The sequence below is a fragment of the Eucyclogobius newberryi genome, unplaced genomic scaffold, assembly GCF_026437365.1.
Source record: "Eucyclogobius newberryi isolate DKJ021-1_F unplaced genomic scaffold, fEucNew1.0.hap1 SCAF_19, whole genome shotgun sequence".
Classification (NCBI taxonomy): domain Eukaryota; kingdom Metazoa; phylum Chordata; class Actinopteri; order Gobiiformes; family Gobiidae; genus Eucyclogobius; species Eucyclogobius newberryi.
Window position 1 is genome coordinate 8,476,624 of NW_027315823.1, and position 16,740 is coordinate 8,493,363.

General features: G+C 41.8%; 1 protein-coding gene across 2 annotated transcripts in view; it reads right to left on the bottom strand.

The window, feature by feature from the left end:
* Positions 1–4,847: 4,847 nt before the first annotated feature.
* Positions 4,848–16,740, bottom strand: part of prickle2b (prickle homolog 2b) — a 77,797-nt gene continuing 65,904 nt past the window's right edge. For both annotated transcript variants that reach the window (XM_072451666.1, XM_072451665.1), the window contains exons 3-8: positions 11,315–11,428; positions 10,440–10,577; positions 8,465–8,668; positions 7,448–7,634; positions 6,318–7,124; positions 4,848–6,237 (exon numbers count right to left, since the gene is read on the bottom strand). In XM_072451666.1, coding sequence (XP_072307767.1) covers positions 5,318–6,237; positions 6,318–7,124; positions 7,448–7,634; positions 8,465–8,668; positions 10,440–10,577; positions 11,315–11,428 — 2,370 coding nt within the window. In that variant the 3' untranslated portion in view covers positions 4,848–5,317. The remainder of the gene's footprint in view (positions 6,238–6,317; positions 7,125–7,447; positions 7,635–8,464; positions 8,669–10,439; positions 10,578–11,314; positions 11,429–16,740) is intronic.

Here is a 16,740-nt window from a genome sequence, read left to right on the forward strand (position 1 = left end):
GAACTGTCTTCACACTTGTTTTGCTTCGGTTTGATTACGGTTTACTTTGTTTACTTGTTAATTCTCAGTTTAGTTCTAATTGTGATGTGGTGTGTAAGTGTGAGCATTGCCATAACTACTTACAATCATTTACTCTGCCCTTGATGCCGTGAACAATATTCTTAGGTTATGTTTATATACTCCATAACAGTAGAACATTATCTTATGTTTGCACATTTTTCTGAGCACTCAACTCACGCCTCAAATACAGGACAATACAGGAACACTCAAACATGCATGAATCAATCAAACTAGACTTTTGTGTTGAGAAGTTGATGAGGAGGGGAAAGTGTCGAGTTACTGAAACGTTTGATATTAATTAATTTACCAAGACAATGTTTTTAGAACTCTATTTAACCCTGCGACGAGCTGGTCCCTGTTCAGGGAGTACCCGCCTAAGGCCCAAAGTCACTGGGATAGGCTCCAGTCACCCACGACCCCAAACGGGAACAAGCGGTAGAAAATGAATGCATGAAAATGTTTTTGTAGTGTTTAAAATGACTGTGGCCCTTTTTCAATAATCAATAAATAACATTCGTAGTGGAAATGGTAAAAAAAAGTTACATTTTGTTGTGCAATAAAACACTTCCCCCCCTTAAATTAAACCCATCTTATTCAGCTTGTGAATCAATCTGTTCTCATGAATCTTGGAGTATTGTATAAACACCCTCACCTGATGAGGAGAGACGCTCTAAGAACTGACTAAAGAAAGACTGCTCGTGTTACAAATAATTAACTGTACACTATAAGCACTCAAGGAATGGGAGTCAAGAAATGAACTATAGACTCAGGTATGAACAATGTGATGGAAAAATGTCATGTCATTAGGATGTTGCGATGCTAAGTAATAAGTTATACAAGACGAGCTTTGATTGTTCTTACATGGTCTAGTAACCTTTGTCCTGTGCTTTGGTCAGTTGTCACTTGCCTGGGTGAAGGACAGAGGCCTCTGCCATAAACTGTTAATGTATGTGAAGGATTAGGAAAGGTGCCTTTGTGGACTCCTTGAGTGAGCGGCCTGATAACCCACGACCAGGGATGAAACAATGGCCTCTACTAATCATTACGTTGTGACATCATGTTCTGACTGTTGTGCCTTTTTAAACTGGAGTTTGTGAGATTCATTCAGTCGGACCAGGGAGGGAGAGACGACTCTGTCAGGGAGAGACGACTCTGTCAGGGAGAGACGACTCTGTCAGGGAGAGACGACTCTGTCAGGGAAAGACAACTCTGTCAGGGAGAGACGACTCTGTCAGGGAGAGACGACTCTGTCAGGGAGAGAAGACTCTGTCAGGGAAAGACAACTCTGTCAGGGAGAGACGACTCCATCAGCCCACATTTGAACAAGACAACTTGGTTCTATTCTGCCTTATTTCTCTGGCACCGTTTATAGTATATTTTCCGCAACAACAATGTTTAGTGATTTGAGTCAACCATGTTTCAAAAATAAAATAGATGAAATTCATGTAATTAAGTTAAAACAAAACTCTACTTCATTAGAAGAACTGTGTGTATGATATTTTTAAAAAGAGAACTGTGATCTGAACCTGTGCTGCCAGTGCCTTAACCTGTGACTGAGCTGCAGAGGCTGCACTAGCACCGATTCAGGATTGGCTGAAGGTAGAACAAATATGGGTCATGTTTATGGAATGTCAAATGAAAATCTTACTTTATCTTCTACAGCTACAACATCTTCCCGTTTAAGTGAAAACAAAGATAGGGATAGGGCAATCAATCAATCAATCAATCAATCAATCAATCAATCAATCTATCAATCAATCTATCAATTAAATAAATAAATATAAATCTATTTATTTTATCTACTTTCTTTCTTTCTTTATCATTTCTTTCTTTAGTTACATTTATATGTACACTAGCCATAAGGAAGGAGGCCCTGGACTTGTGAGCGTAAGAGCCACTATCCAGGACGAAACTTCCAAGTACAAGTACATAAAGGACACAGCTCCTACAGATGACGTGATCAGTGAACGTCTCAGACAATGAGGGACATCATGGGAGGACAAGCCCCTACACGGGATGTACCATATAGTATAGTAACCCTTTCATAATATAGTATGACTTATGGACTACAAGATAAGGCTGCAAAGTACTAAGTCTAAAGTTGCAATTTCTCATTCTTGTCTACAGATGGAGATATTTATCTAATTTAGCTTCCAACCAACACGGGAGAAAAATACTCCCCCCTTGAAATAAAGTAAATTATGCTCCGAATCAAAGCAAAGTCAAGCACACTTAGTTCTTTATTTCTGACTCTACAGCATTACAATAATAGAAACAGGCCAAATATTACACAAATGGTTCTACAGAATTATTATAAATCAATGCATTAAAATTGTGATATGCCTTTATATCATTATGATTATCTGTAGGTTTCTTGACCACTTTAAAGAAAAACTATTTAAAATGTATTTATTTATTATTGGTTAAGGAGTGGGTTGCAGAAGGGCACTTTTTAAGAAGCCACTGATGCTCTACATCTGATCCGTAAAACTTAGTCATGTCTGTCACAGCTCAAGCCGAGGTGAGGTCAAAGGTCACTCTGAAGTGAGTGAGAAATGCGTTTGCAGATCTAACGTTAATCAAGGGCTCAGAGGGTTCATGGAGGGACTTAACCACAATCTACTAAAGCTCCTTTCTCACACTGAAGGACTGAGCCGCGGGGACTGGACTAAAACAGCCCGCTCACTATGGCATGAAGACGTCAGTGAGTGTGACTTATATCCAAACAGGGCAGGGGTGTAAGCAGAACATTCCGGGCCCTGGGTGCACACCATTTCTGTGCACTACATGTTTCCTACAAAAGAAATACAGACTTTGTAACAGACAATCATGAACACTACAGGAAAGAGGGAAAGCCAGATCACACAAATTCCCCACCGATTACAATTATGAACAGTTTAAAGGTGAAAACTGAACACGGGGGATGAGGGGGCGTGTCACGTGGCGTCTGTTTGAACGTGGCGACTGCACCATTGGCCCTTTTGAGACTCAAACTCACAAATCTGCCTATTTTAGTCCTCACACCTTGGGCCTGTGCACACTGCGGCCTCTGTGGAAGCACCACGCTCACAAACAGTGTAACTCTATCCGCGCTCACTGTGGGAAGCGCGCAGAATGCTCCTCATAGTTTCCTAATGTAACGGCCTGCTGTCAGAAGTGGTCGCGTAAGGACATTATCTCGCCGAGAAAAAGGTTTAAGTCGTCTCAGGCTGAAACAATGCTCACTATTGTTTAGGTTTACGGCTCGTGTTAAAGAGGTGTAGCATCTGTTTTGTACTGTACTGTGCAGAAACAACTCCACCATTGTATTGTCTGAGTGTGTTTATTTTGCACAGCCATTTAAGGTTGATTGCATTATTGTTGGCTCTGTTCTATTGTTGTATTTTGAAATATGCAATGGTCGCAATGGTGAAGGTTTATTAGCGTAATCAGATGATAAATGAATGATCACGTCTATTGGCTCAGAACTGGAAGCAGAGGATTATTCAAAAATCTAAAGACAGAACAAGAAACAATAAGAAAAAGACATGAATTAGCAGTAAATGTAACTATTGCTTGAATGTTTGTACCACATAATAATAAATGCACCTTAACTAGCCTATAAAGCATGAACAAACACTTAATTAATAATGAACACCTTTAGTTTATAGTAACTAATGGATTGGGAATTAGTGTAGTAATTAAATATAGTATACAAACCTGAATGATTCTTAATAAACTTTTTGTTCAAATAAATTAATAAACATGAACTAAGACTTAAAAGTGCACGTGTTAAAGAATATTTTATACAAACTGTATTGGCACACCAACAGTTACATCTTAGGCAAATGTGGGTAGAGTATCCTAAAATTGTACTCAAGTGAGAGTAAAGTTACTTCAAAATAATATGAGTGAAGTAAAAGTACAAAGTAGTGGTCCAAGAAATTACTCAAAGTGGAGTAAAAAAAAAGTATTTGGGATGCTATTATTCAAGTAAGAGTAACTGAGATTTATAATTTGAAGTTGAAATAATAAGTGGGAAGAGGAAAAAAAAACGACTCACTATTTATTAAGTACCGTTACTTCAATAAAAATATTACTCAAGAAGGAGTAAAAGTATAGTGTCAGAAAGTTACTCCAAGAAGTACAATTTGTTGAAAGAATTGCTCAATTAAATGCAACCGAGCTCTAGTACCCACCTCTGAACGTAAGATACACTTTTCTCACTTATATGTGTATTTTATGTTCAAAAGGGCATGACACTTTTTGGGATGTATTTATGGGAGAAAAAAGGGAAAAAACATGCATTCTTACTACGAGTGGGATCACCTCTCCACTGATCTGACCTGACACCTGCTTGTCTCTATGGCGGACCCCTCACCAGAAACGCTACAGTCAGTCGATGATACACTTCTACGTGGCATACAGTTATTCAATTACGTGAAATCCTTCTTTTTTCTGATTTTGAGGAGTTTCTGTGTTGAGGAATTGTAACGTTTTTCTGTAAAGCTGTTTAATCCAACCACCTCGGCCGCAGCAGAAGTTGAGTTTAGGTGAACTTAGCGTATTAATGTGCCAAACCAAGTCAACAGAATTAAGTCTCAGCGGTGCTCATCGAACGCCCGGCCCTCACACAGTGGCCCTCCCGTGTCTTCCATGTGTGCGTGTGGATTAAAGAGCGGGTAATCCAGAGCACATGGACGTCACAATCCAATTTACAATGTGACAGACCTTAGTGCTCATCGCAGCATTCTGACCCAGTGTGTTCCGTACGTGGACATGTACAACCCCGACGCTGACATTAATTCGCTTTTAATGTTCACTTGTTTGCCAATTACAACACATAACCATTAGCTTTCAGTCACATTCTGAAAATACTTTATTACAAATGCAAGACAAGCCAAATGGAACATGCATAAGTTGTTTTCTGACACTTACTATGACTAAATCATAGAAACACATAAAGGGTTTTATCCATACAAAATATAAAAAATATGTGAGGCCTCATTTATGGCCATATTTACAGGGACTTCGTTAACTTAATTAAGTGATATTATTCATATTTACTATATACATATAGTAAACGGTTGACATTAGTATAACATAACTTGCCTCACAACTGTGCCACCGCTCAGTAGAAATTAAATTAAAAAGGATTACATTGCACGTCATCTTGTATGTTACGTTCACGGTTGTATACTAACTGAATACAGGCGCCAACACTGGAACTTTCTCACTGACTTTGGGCTTCAATGAAACCACCATTCAACATTTACTGTTAGGAGATAATGCAGTTCTTGCTTTTCCTGCGGCTGCGAGAGTGTAACTGTCCACTACGACTAGCTCCACCCGCTCCTGTGTTGTACTTGTGCCCAAGCTCCTGGTTGCTCCGGTAACGCATGTGCACAGGTCTGGGAATGGGCTCCCCCAGGAAGTAGCCCTCGTCTTCGGACTCTGAAGAGGAGGAGCATGTGGAGCACCAGTCGTCGTCATAGTTGTCCCATGAGTACTGGTTTAGTCCTGAGTGCCGCATGTTCTGGGGGTTCTGCAAGCACAGATCCGAGGTGGTCCTGGGACACTGTCTGAAGGGCTGGGGCTGGTACCTCCCGCCTGCCGCTTCGTACTGCTCTCTGCCCCGCGGCCCAGGGAAACGGTCATAATCCTCGCGCACACGCAGCTGCGGTCGCTCCTGAGCTCGTGGCCTGCGCTCAGACACTAGGTTGAGGGCATTTTCTGAGCGAGAGCGCCTTGAGCGACGGGGCCGGTGGTGGTGCCTGTGCCTCTGAGGCGTGTCTTCTGGAGCGTCCATCCGAAATGCACCCCCCCTGCCCCCGCCCACAGCACTGACCCTGCGCTCGCTGATGGGGGGCAGACGGGCCGCGTTAGCACTGCTCACCAGGCTCACCCGGTCTTCCTCCTGGAAGGTGAAGCCAGGAGGAACATGAGCCCTGCTGCAGCCCACAGCCATGGGGGGCTCGCAGTACTGGGCCTGGTAGGATGAACTGTGAGGCTCCATCTCCAGGTAGGGCTGTCCCGCGGTGAGGCTGTGCAGAGACTCAGAGCTGCGAAACTGCACAGAAGAGTTCAGTGTGTTCATGTTGCTCTTATCAGAGTTCACTCCAGAGTCTTTACTCAGGTCTGGCATGGAGAACCGTGAGAGCTGCTCCTGGTACTTCCCTGCTCCATCAGCTTGGTGACCTGTACAACACATTACAGGCAACTTTAGTTTAACACATGAATTATATAGTTAATGCAATGACATAAGAATGTATACTTACTGATATGTTTGGAGATACCCAGGGATTCCATGGAGCCTCTGGGTGTCTGCTCCAACGGCGTGAGGTTGTCAGTAAAGTTAAGTGCGTTGATGGGGTTCCTGCTGCGGGCCACTTGTGCAGCAGAAGGTTGTTGGTCTCTGTCGCGTTGGAAGCCGTGCAGACTGACAGAGCGCTTGTCTGCAGAGAAGCCAGACTGGTGCTTTGTGCACTGGGACATTTCTGTGAAGCTCTTCTGAGTCCGGAGTTTGGGGGCGTGGTACTCGCTGGCCTCATTCAGAGAATGGCCCTTCATGGCTGAGAGCAGGGGCCTCCTCTGCTCCTGCTGGCTGCTAGCTACATTGCCATATGTAGTCCTGACATTGCACTGGCTGAGCAGCTCCAGGGGTGTGGGTTTTGCAACCATCTCTTGTGCTTCATACGCGTAGAGCTCACAGAGCTGCTCCTGCTTCTTCCATGCAGCAGGCTCTCGGGTCAAACTGGGAGTTTGGCTGGAGAGACTTAGAAGGTCCATTTGTAAAGACAGTGGATCCACTTCTCCAGAAAACCTATCGCCCCCTCCTCCACTCTTTCCTGCCTTTGAGCTGCGCCTGGACTCCCGGGTGGAGCGGGTGCTTTGGAAGGCCGAGTCTGAAGAATCAGAGCCATTAGTCTCGTCGCCGAGGCTGCAGGCGCGAGAGCAAAAGATCTGTCCCTGTTTGGGCAGAAAGGGCCGGCCCAGCAGAGAGCGCTTACAACGGGCACAGCAGAAACAGGCCTCAGTGGCGTGCCAGTGCTGACCATCGTATGTCATCTGGCCTTGGTCAATGCCTGCAACAGACAATACAAATCATTACATCAAGTCACCTAAAATGGTACTGAAACTGTGTGAAACTGTGTGAACTAATGTGTTAAAAACACTGGAGCTATAAGCATCTCCAGTATTGCAGAACACACAACACAGGCAGAGGTCACAGATGGAATCAGTTCTGGGCTAATAATTGCCATCTGGCACCAGTGTGTTTCCTGATGGTGCCAGTTTATAAAGTTGATCAAATATTTTAGTGTGAACAGTCAAACAAACAGTTTCACAGCACCACTCTGAGGGGGCATTGCCATTGTTTTATGCATGAAGAACTGGTGATTCATCATACCAATGTGCTCCCCACAGGAGTCACAATACTCGGCGTAGAGCGACTCGAAGCAGGAGCAGCAGTAGGGCCGGCCCTCCTTCATGATGTAGCGCTGGCCCCCCAACACAGTCTCACACTCGAAACAGCAGAAGTGCTTCATGTGCCAGTGGCGGCCCTCAGCCTCCGTGCACTCGTCTGCAAAGATGATCTGAATGAGAAAGAAAGAGTACTGTTTACCAAGGAGCTAAATCCCCGTTGGGTTTAAGGCACGGACACTTTCTCCACTGTAGATTAGCACTTTCTCTAGTTGTGACGGAAGTGGGAGTGGTTCAAGTGGTGGGTTTACTTTTAATTACACAGCTGCCAAATCACGGGGTATTTTTAAGCACCAAGGCTAGCAATGCACTGTAAAAGTGTCTCAGTTTCCATTCACAACCAGAGCTAAAATAAAGCAGGGATAATGCTTTGGCGGAATCATAGATTAAAGTGGCGATACTAACCCTACTATTTGAGCCAGTCCTAAGGTTCATTTCCGTGCAAATTTGAAAATGAGCTGACATTTAATTTGAGAAGATTATAAATTGTTTTGACGAATAAAGCGTGATTGATGAACATAACATTTATTTGAAATGCATATATTTGCATATGGAGTTTAGCAGTTCCAGAAGTAAAGTTCGCACTCATTTTTCCCATACACTTTTTAACAAATTCCTGTGTAACAAAAGAGTTTAAAGACAAGACAGGGGTTAACAGCTATGTGGTATTAAATATCCTTAAAGTTTATTTTATTTTTTCTTCTTCAGTCCAAAAAACACATTGAAAGATTTGGCTAAATGTATCAATAACTGAGCCGTTTCACAAGGTTTCAGAAACCGATTTCAGATTAAAAGAGGTTATATCCAATGACACATATAAGATTCCCAGAGTGATTCCCAGAAGTTTGACCTCTAACAATGATCGAGTTCAGCAGGTCACTGATTCCACGCCCTAACTTTAACTCCTTTGACTGTTCCCATAATGCTCAGATCGTGGTTGTACCTCGTCACAGGCCGTGCAGCGCGGCTTCAGCCTCTCTGCGTGGTGCCGCCCACAGTAGATCTTGCCCTCGTGGTAGAAGTAGATGAGGTCCACCACGAGCTCGCTGCACATGCTGCACACGAAGCAGGCCGGGTGCCAGCACACACTGTGACCTGCCCGCGAGGCGAACACAGCTATGTCCCCGCCACTGATCTGTCCTCCACACTGCAAGCACAAGGTGTGATCTCAAGTCAGACATGAGGACTTAGATTTGTATCTTAAAGGACTCGTATAAACATGCTCTTTAGTAACTTTACTTTTCATGTTTCAGAACTTGGCTACAAAAAGCACACATTATTCTATATCAGTCAGGCGTTTCTCATGTCACAAATTGAGTTAGAGCTCCATCTACTGGCTGCAGAGTGAATTACATAGGGGCCGTAAACAAACCTAGCTTTCCCACATGCTAATTCAGGCATAATAACCGGCACTTAAAATGTAACTTAAAAACAGCACAAGAGACAGTGAAGCTTGTCGTATGGTGTTATAAAACTGGAGTGGACTCAGAGGGCGATGACTTACTCAAAATGATTTATCAAACCAGCGTGAATAAAGCTAAATACAACTCTAGATATGTCTTGGATGAGGGAACAATGTGAGAACATAAATATTTAAAAAACTACATTTTGAATAATACGTTTCCTTTAAAGGCATAGTATAGCATATCAGGTGGGCAGGACGGGCGAGGAATGTTTAAGAAAAGTTCTGACAAAGGCATAAGAACGAAACAGTGACATCTGCAATCTGAGAGGGAATTGCCTTATTTTTATATTTAAAGAAAGAAAAAAATATTTTGGTATGTATTTCCGTTTTGCTGATGAATCAATATGTCCTTATCTGACACTCCGTAACTCATTGTGTATTGTAAATAGTGCGTGCGTGTGTGTGTGTGTGTGTATGTGTGTTTGTGTGTGTGAGTGTGAGAAATATGCCCCCTGGCTCAGCTAAAAGGATACATGCACCATGCAGTATGGATTTTAGAAAACATGGGCTCTCCACTCAGATAGTCCAATGGAACAATATAGAAAATAAAACAAATATTATATAAATATATATAAATAAAAAAAAAAAATGAAATTTCCCCAGGTGGGACAATAAAGGAATATATTATCTTAAATAATTGGTCAAGTGAAAGTTCTTTCTATTTACTCCTTGGGTGCTGCTTCATACAGTATTCAACAGCCAATCAGAGCCACAGAACAGCTATATAATGAGGTGAGAGTGACAAGGTGGTTCAGAAGGACGTCTGAAGTGGCTCTGTCATTTGAATATTAAGACTGAGTGCTTGTTATTTACAACAAAGACAATGCCACACATTTCATATGGTCCAAGGCACGCTGCATTTATAACTCCAATCACAACACATGCTGTGACCTCACTCAAAATTGGATAAAATAATTATATTTATGGTGCTTTCACCGTGGTTTGATCCTATTTGAGCCCAGATTATGGCTGATATAGACTTGGTTTGGTCCTGGTCTAGTTTATTCTCACTTTAGTTACAATCTGTATGTGGTGTGTGGGGGCTGGTGTAGACACACCCTTCAAAGAAAGGCCTTGAGATGACCTTTTTCCTGCACTTCCTGCACTTCATGTTTATTATTACTCACCATAGCTTATTTAAATGGTCAAAGACAATACACAATATTATGGAAAAATGACCCTCAACTCTTGACTTCATCTACTCATAAGAGTCTCAGCGTGTTTAGGTGCATCTACCAGACCAGACGATTTCAGAGCTCAAAAACTGTTTTTAATAACACTGAGTGCAATGTTGTTTTACTTATTGCATCTGAATACTGAATACTGAATATGTATTGGACTTTCTTACATAGTTTGTCTATAATAATAATATCACAATATATCATAATAAATGGTTCATCCCTTTGTTCCACCATGATGCGTTGCCTAAAAGCACGTTGGTCCGGCATGTTACCTGCTCACAGATGGCCCCCGTCATGGTGACAGGGAAGGGCCTGACGTTGCCACGCCCCAGGTTCTCCCTCTTACGCTGGTTACTGAAGAGCTTCAACTCCCGTTTCTCCTCGTCATCCAGGCTGTTGCAGTAGCGCAACTGCAAAGATGAACACACATAAAAAAATTGTGTTTAAATTATTTGTATGATTTTTAATTCAAAGTGTTGATGTATTGTAGCCTAAACAATTAGCTAAAATATTTTGACATATTTTTTACAATATTTGACATTAGAGTAACATTATTTTTGATATTATACAAAATAGATTTAAAAGGTGCTTTGGAACTTTCAGGTAGAGAGTCCAACACCTCCTCGTCAAAGTATAGCATTAAAAGTAACTATGTCTTTGTTGAGAAAAGCATGTGACACACCAGGTCAAGTTACAAGTCAGATCTGTGGAGAGGCGACGCAATAAATAACCTAATACCATATTGCGGGAAATTCCTGGCAAAAAAAATGACATCTCCATAGTGCAACTTTAATATAGGACAACGAAAATCATGTTTGATCCCAGATGAATATCCCTTTGATTCAACCTGAGTTCTGTGGAGTCACTTGATAAAATAAATACAATGAGGCAAGTGGAATAGCTCACTGACACGAGAATGGATTTGCTATTTGAATAATTTACCAATGAGAAGGAAAAAAGTTGCAAGATTTGTCCATTGCATTTATTGTGATTAATTGTTGAAAACGATACACCGCAAATACCAAACGTCTTTCCACAGAACGCTCTCTGGTATCCTCTCCTCTTGTCTGTGCTGCCCTGGAGCGAGGGCTGGCTGACTGCCTGGATGGTGGATAGGTGTATAATGGTCGGGGGCGGGGCAGCTCACCTCATTGTCGTGGGGGGGTAACTGATGGAGCAGCTGTTTGATGCGATATTTCTCTCCCGGGCTGTTCACATAGGGCACCTTGTCCTCGGGCAGGGAGCTGTAGTACTGATGGACCTGTGGGGAGATGGATTAGTGAAGATTAGGCTCTGTAAAAGGCTTCCAACAACTTCGACAGAGACTAACCCGGAGCCAAAATGAAAAACTCAAAAACTGGCAAGATGCAGTACATTCACCTCCCGTTTAGGATTTTAAAAAAACTAGAGCTGCTGTTTGTAGAATGTGAGTATCTGCCTGCATACTTACAACATTTCTACCTTAATTAAATAAACAGTTTGAGAGCCTGTGCCGTCCGAGAGTTAATTAAGCTTTAGTTAACGTCTTGCAGCTCCACCTGTCGTCTCTGGGATTATTACACAAACACATTTGCAAGAAGGGCTGGGCAATAATGACAGAAATGAATAAAAATATATCCTTTTCTGTATCCTGATAACAATACTCAGATGTGTAAAACATATCTTTAAACATATTTTAGGCTTAATTATGAGACAAATGTGAAATGTCTCAAATGAAACACAAAACAGTTATCCACTAATACACTTCTTTGTAAGTTTACAGCATAACTAGCTCTTATAGTAGCTTTTTCTTACACTATAAACAATAAATGCAATATTCAAAATGAGCATATTGCAAAAAACATTCATGAATGTAAATTTGTGTCCATATTAAGCCTTATAGCCTTATAGCTTATTGTTATTTTGATCCCATACGTAGTAGATTTTAATTCTTTCTCTTTTGACTTATTAATTGTTTGATGTTGCACCGAATCACCAAGACAAGTTCCTGTGTTTGTGAATTCTGATCATTGACATAATAATAAACCCTTTCTGATTCTGATTATATTATCCACATTTCGCTATATTGCCCTCCTTTTCTTGCGCACTTATGTAGCCTAAATGTATTCTTTTATGAAGTGATTTCATCTAAAATGCAGGCAATGCTCCACCAAGGAAACGTGCACAAAAAAGACTGCATTGAATCGAGCAACGACCGTCCAATACGGGCTTGTGTCTGATATAAAATTAAAGATTTATGTTCCACGAGTAGAGGTCTAATGGAAACTCTCCCTCCATCTTGGCTCATGGTGGGTCGTGTATTACTGACCCGCCGCGCTCCTCCACACTCCCACAAAGGACACACACGTTAATGCAAGAGAACGCACAGGAAAATGCATGCGACCAGAAGATTAATACTAATCTGACAGGCCTAATGACTGGGGAATCCTTTAGACCAGACGAAGTGGCAATATGAGTGGCATGCATTATTTAAGAGCACCTTCTCCGACACTGTTAAAATGATGAAGAGAATAGAAGAAGAGCAGACTTGATTTATTTCTACACACTCAGGAATTTGTAGTCATTTCAATTATTGAGATGATTTGATCGTCATTCATCATCGACATCTATCAGCACTCGCGTCTGAATGCAAATAATAATAGATACACTTCATTAAACTGCAAATAAACTCTCTGATATCGTCGATTGTGACTCGGAGGGAAATTGAGCGATCGCAGCGGAAGGGAAGAAGTCTTATCTTACGAATGAAGTACAGTGAAGTCTTCAGCTGTGTCCTTGGCAGCGCATTCCGGGGTCATGCAAACAGATTAACCCAAGCAGGTGCATAACAGTCTGGAACAGTTTTAAAATAACCCAAACACAACTAATGCTAAACCCAACTGCACTCCCTTAAGAGACGCGTCGGTTCCACCCTGAAGTCAAACGCGGCTGCTTCAGTGTTGTGCGAACAAATACAATAATAAAGTGTTTTTTTTAAATGTTTTTTTTTTTACATGCTCGGCGATGGGATTCAGTGCGTTTCTTTGTGTTGCCCGTGAATAGCTAAACAAGCAACGACGGTGTGAACGGGCACAGCAGAACCCGGGTCAGAAAGGGTTTATTGCCATTGTCAATGATTAAAATTCACAATAATAGGACCAGTCAAATAATAACCAGCCAAAAAATGCATTATACAGAAGAAAAAAACATATATAAGTCGCACTGGAGTATGAAATGCAGTTGCAAGGGTGGAAATAACAAATAATATCACATGTAAGTCGCTCTGGAGTATAAGTCGCACCCCTGCCAAAATATGAAAAAAGAAAAAAGTGCGACTTATAGTCCAGAAAATACGGTAAATGCAGAACAAAAATGACAACTAAGCCAGGTTGGTATCCAAGTGTTACATTGCCATGACCTAAAGAATGAAGTCTAAAGAGTGAAGTCTGAAGAATAAAGTCTAAAGTCTAAGATGTGCAACTACAGTAAGTGGCGGTAATGTAACACGTGGATGCCAACCGCCATAAAACACAGAAGAAGAAGAAGAAGAAGAAGAAGAAGAAGAAGAAGAAGAAGAAGAAGAAGAAGATGAAGATGAAGATGACGATGAAGATGACGATGACGATGAAGAAGAATAGTCAGAGGAAAGAATAAAGTCTTGTGGTAATGTAACACGTGGATGCCAACCGCCATAAAACACAGAAGAAGAAGAAGAAGAAGAAGAAGAAGAAGAAGAAGAAGAAGAAGAAGAAGAAGAATAGTCAGAGGAAAGAATAAAGTCTACAGAATTATGAAGAAGAAGTCTAAAGAATAAAGTCTTGTGGTAATGTAACACGTGGATGCCAACCGCCATAAAACACAGAAGAAGAAGAAGAAGAAGAAGAAGAAGAAGAAGAAGAAGAAGAAGAAGAAGAAGAAGAAGAAGAAGAAGAAGAAGAAGAAGAAGAAGAAGAAGAAGAAGAAGAAGAAGAAGAATAGTCAGAGGAAAGAATAAAGTCTACAGAATTATGAAGAAGAAGTCTAAAGAATAAAGTCTTGTGGTAATGTAACACGTGGATGCCAACCGCCATAAAACACAGAAGAAGAAGAAGAAGAAGAAGAAGAAGAAGAGGAAGAAGAAGATGAAGATGAAGATGAAGATGACGAATAGTCAGAGGAAAGAATAAAGTCTACAGAATTATGAAGAAGAAGTCTAAAGAATAAAGTCTTGTGGTAATGTAACGCCTGGATACCAACCGCCATAAAACACCAAAGAAGAAGAAGAAGAAAACTGAACCAGGGCTGAACGGGTTTTTCACAGACCCTACGTAAGAAATAACCAAGACGCATTTGAATATCGTGCTCGTTTTTGTGAGGAGGTAAAGAAACAACAACTGTGTCTTCCTGAGTTTTATGACTACACAGCGTTTTGTGGTTTATAAAAGACTGCAAAGAATGTTCCTAGTAAGTGGTCAGCAGTTTTCTCACCTTGCCATTTTTCTTTTGTGTTCAGTTTGACAAAAACAAACAAAACACCTGTTTAACTGCATTGCTGACTTCAGTGCTATTGCAGCAAACATTATGTATAAACTGCTGCGCCAGTGACTTCAAACTACTTATTCCCCCGGATAAGAAACACCCAAAATGACCCAAAACTGCGATCGATTAGACGGCCCCCTCTTTGAACAACAAAATTCCAGTGCGGAGGGGAAAGGCCCGTTGTCCTGTGGCCGGCGCAGTTGCGAGCAGCAGAGAGCAGCGGCTTGTGATAATAACTGTAATTGAAAACAGGCTAAACTACAGGCCGCGCGGAATCCCAAAGTGCGCTCAAAAGGAGTGTTTTCAGCGGCTAAAGCAAATAGCAGCTCTGCGCTCCTCGGCGACAGCAGTGATCGCTCCTCGCAGCTGCTTTCTATTGGTGCTTAATGGCCGCAGGAAAAGACACCGGCACTTACAGTCTCTCAACGGGCCACTTGACGGCGGTTAGAGGAGGCACTGACTAAACACCGGGTCCGACGGGCGCGCGAGGCGGGAATGTGGAACGAGACACGATTTGTAGCTTATTAATCCAGTTTTCTGCGTCTTTACCAACGTCATGCAGCTCCACTGATCCTTGTATTTACCAGGGACCGTGCGGTGACGATTTTCTGCCAAACGGGGGCCGTACAATATACTGTATCGCAGTCAAATCGTTGAATCGGCGCAGTTGTCACAGTGCAAAGGCTGCAATGTTTTAGATAATAGAATGGATAGAATAATGTTGAAAGCATAAAGAAATCAGACACTAATTGATGCAAAGACTAGTATTGAAACTAGACACTCATCTGAATCTAGGCAAGACAAGGCAAGTTCAGTTGTAGAGCACGATTCATGCACAGGGCAATTCAAACAGGAGAAAAAATGCATTAAACAGGAGAAAAATGCTACTACCGGTATTCATTTAGTATCAATGAGAAGAAGAATCACATTCACAGGAAGAAAAAAAAACTGAAAAGTGTTGGAATGACCTTGAACTTTATCAGCACTAGAACAAGATAACATTGTAACATAAAGAAAGTACTATTATATTTACTATCAGTGCGGTATTGAGCCTGACGCCTCCTTAGCATTGAAATTGAGTTTGAAATCTACTGCCGACATAATAATAATATTACTTGAGCAGTTATAGCATATTTCAGACGTCTCTCAATTAGAAATGCTCCAAGTGTTTTAAATGTACACCGTGAACTGAATCCTGATTCGAAAACTCAAATTTCAATCGCAGAACTTTGAACGTAAAAATGCACACTTAAATGTCTTCCTGCCAAGTCCTTTTAATCTGAAGCTAGATCTAGTTTGGACAGGTAACAGTGTGTAGCGTTGGCGAGTTGGCATTTTAACATGTCAATGCAGTTTCGATCTCATTTCTGGTGGTGCACAAACAGGAAAATATTCATTCATATTTATCTAGAGATTACAGCGAGTCACGACGAATCGACTGATCTGCTCGAAAGGAATGCTTTGTTTTTATAGACTTTAAAGGGAAAAAACCCAAGTGGTAGAACTGTTCCACTTCTCTGCGACCTGTATATTTCCCAAACTCCCCTGCGTTATCGGAGTTGCGCAGGCATGAGGTGCACGAGCGGGTGACTGCACACTGCTGACTCGGAAGCACGCAGGTAGCTCGCACTTCCTATGCAGAAACCTAAGCCTGCTGTTTAGATCCAAGAGATTAACTGTATGTTTGGAATCTCTGTGTTATGCTGTTCTCCTCGGCGTAGAAAGAGGCCCACATCACACCCTTCCTCTGAGGTCAGTATAAGAACTCACACTCAAGACTTATGAACCTGAAGAACCCCAAATCGCCCTTGTGAACGTCCCTGTGTTTATAAGCTGCGGCGCATCGAGACCCGATACTGCCAAGGTTATCTTAGACGCTTTTCCAGAGCACGATTTATCAAGATGACCCTGGGTTTTAGAGGTTTTCTCTCCAGCGGCGACAGGCTAATTGTCTTTGGGGTCATGTGCGTGACCCCGATGAACAAGAAGAATAACTTGGTCAGTCTATTGACCGGGCTGCAGGTGACATTTCATCAATAGATGGTATACCGTTCCTTCAGAGAGGATTTTATTGTC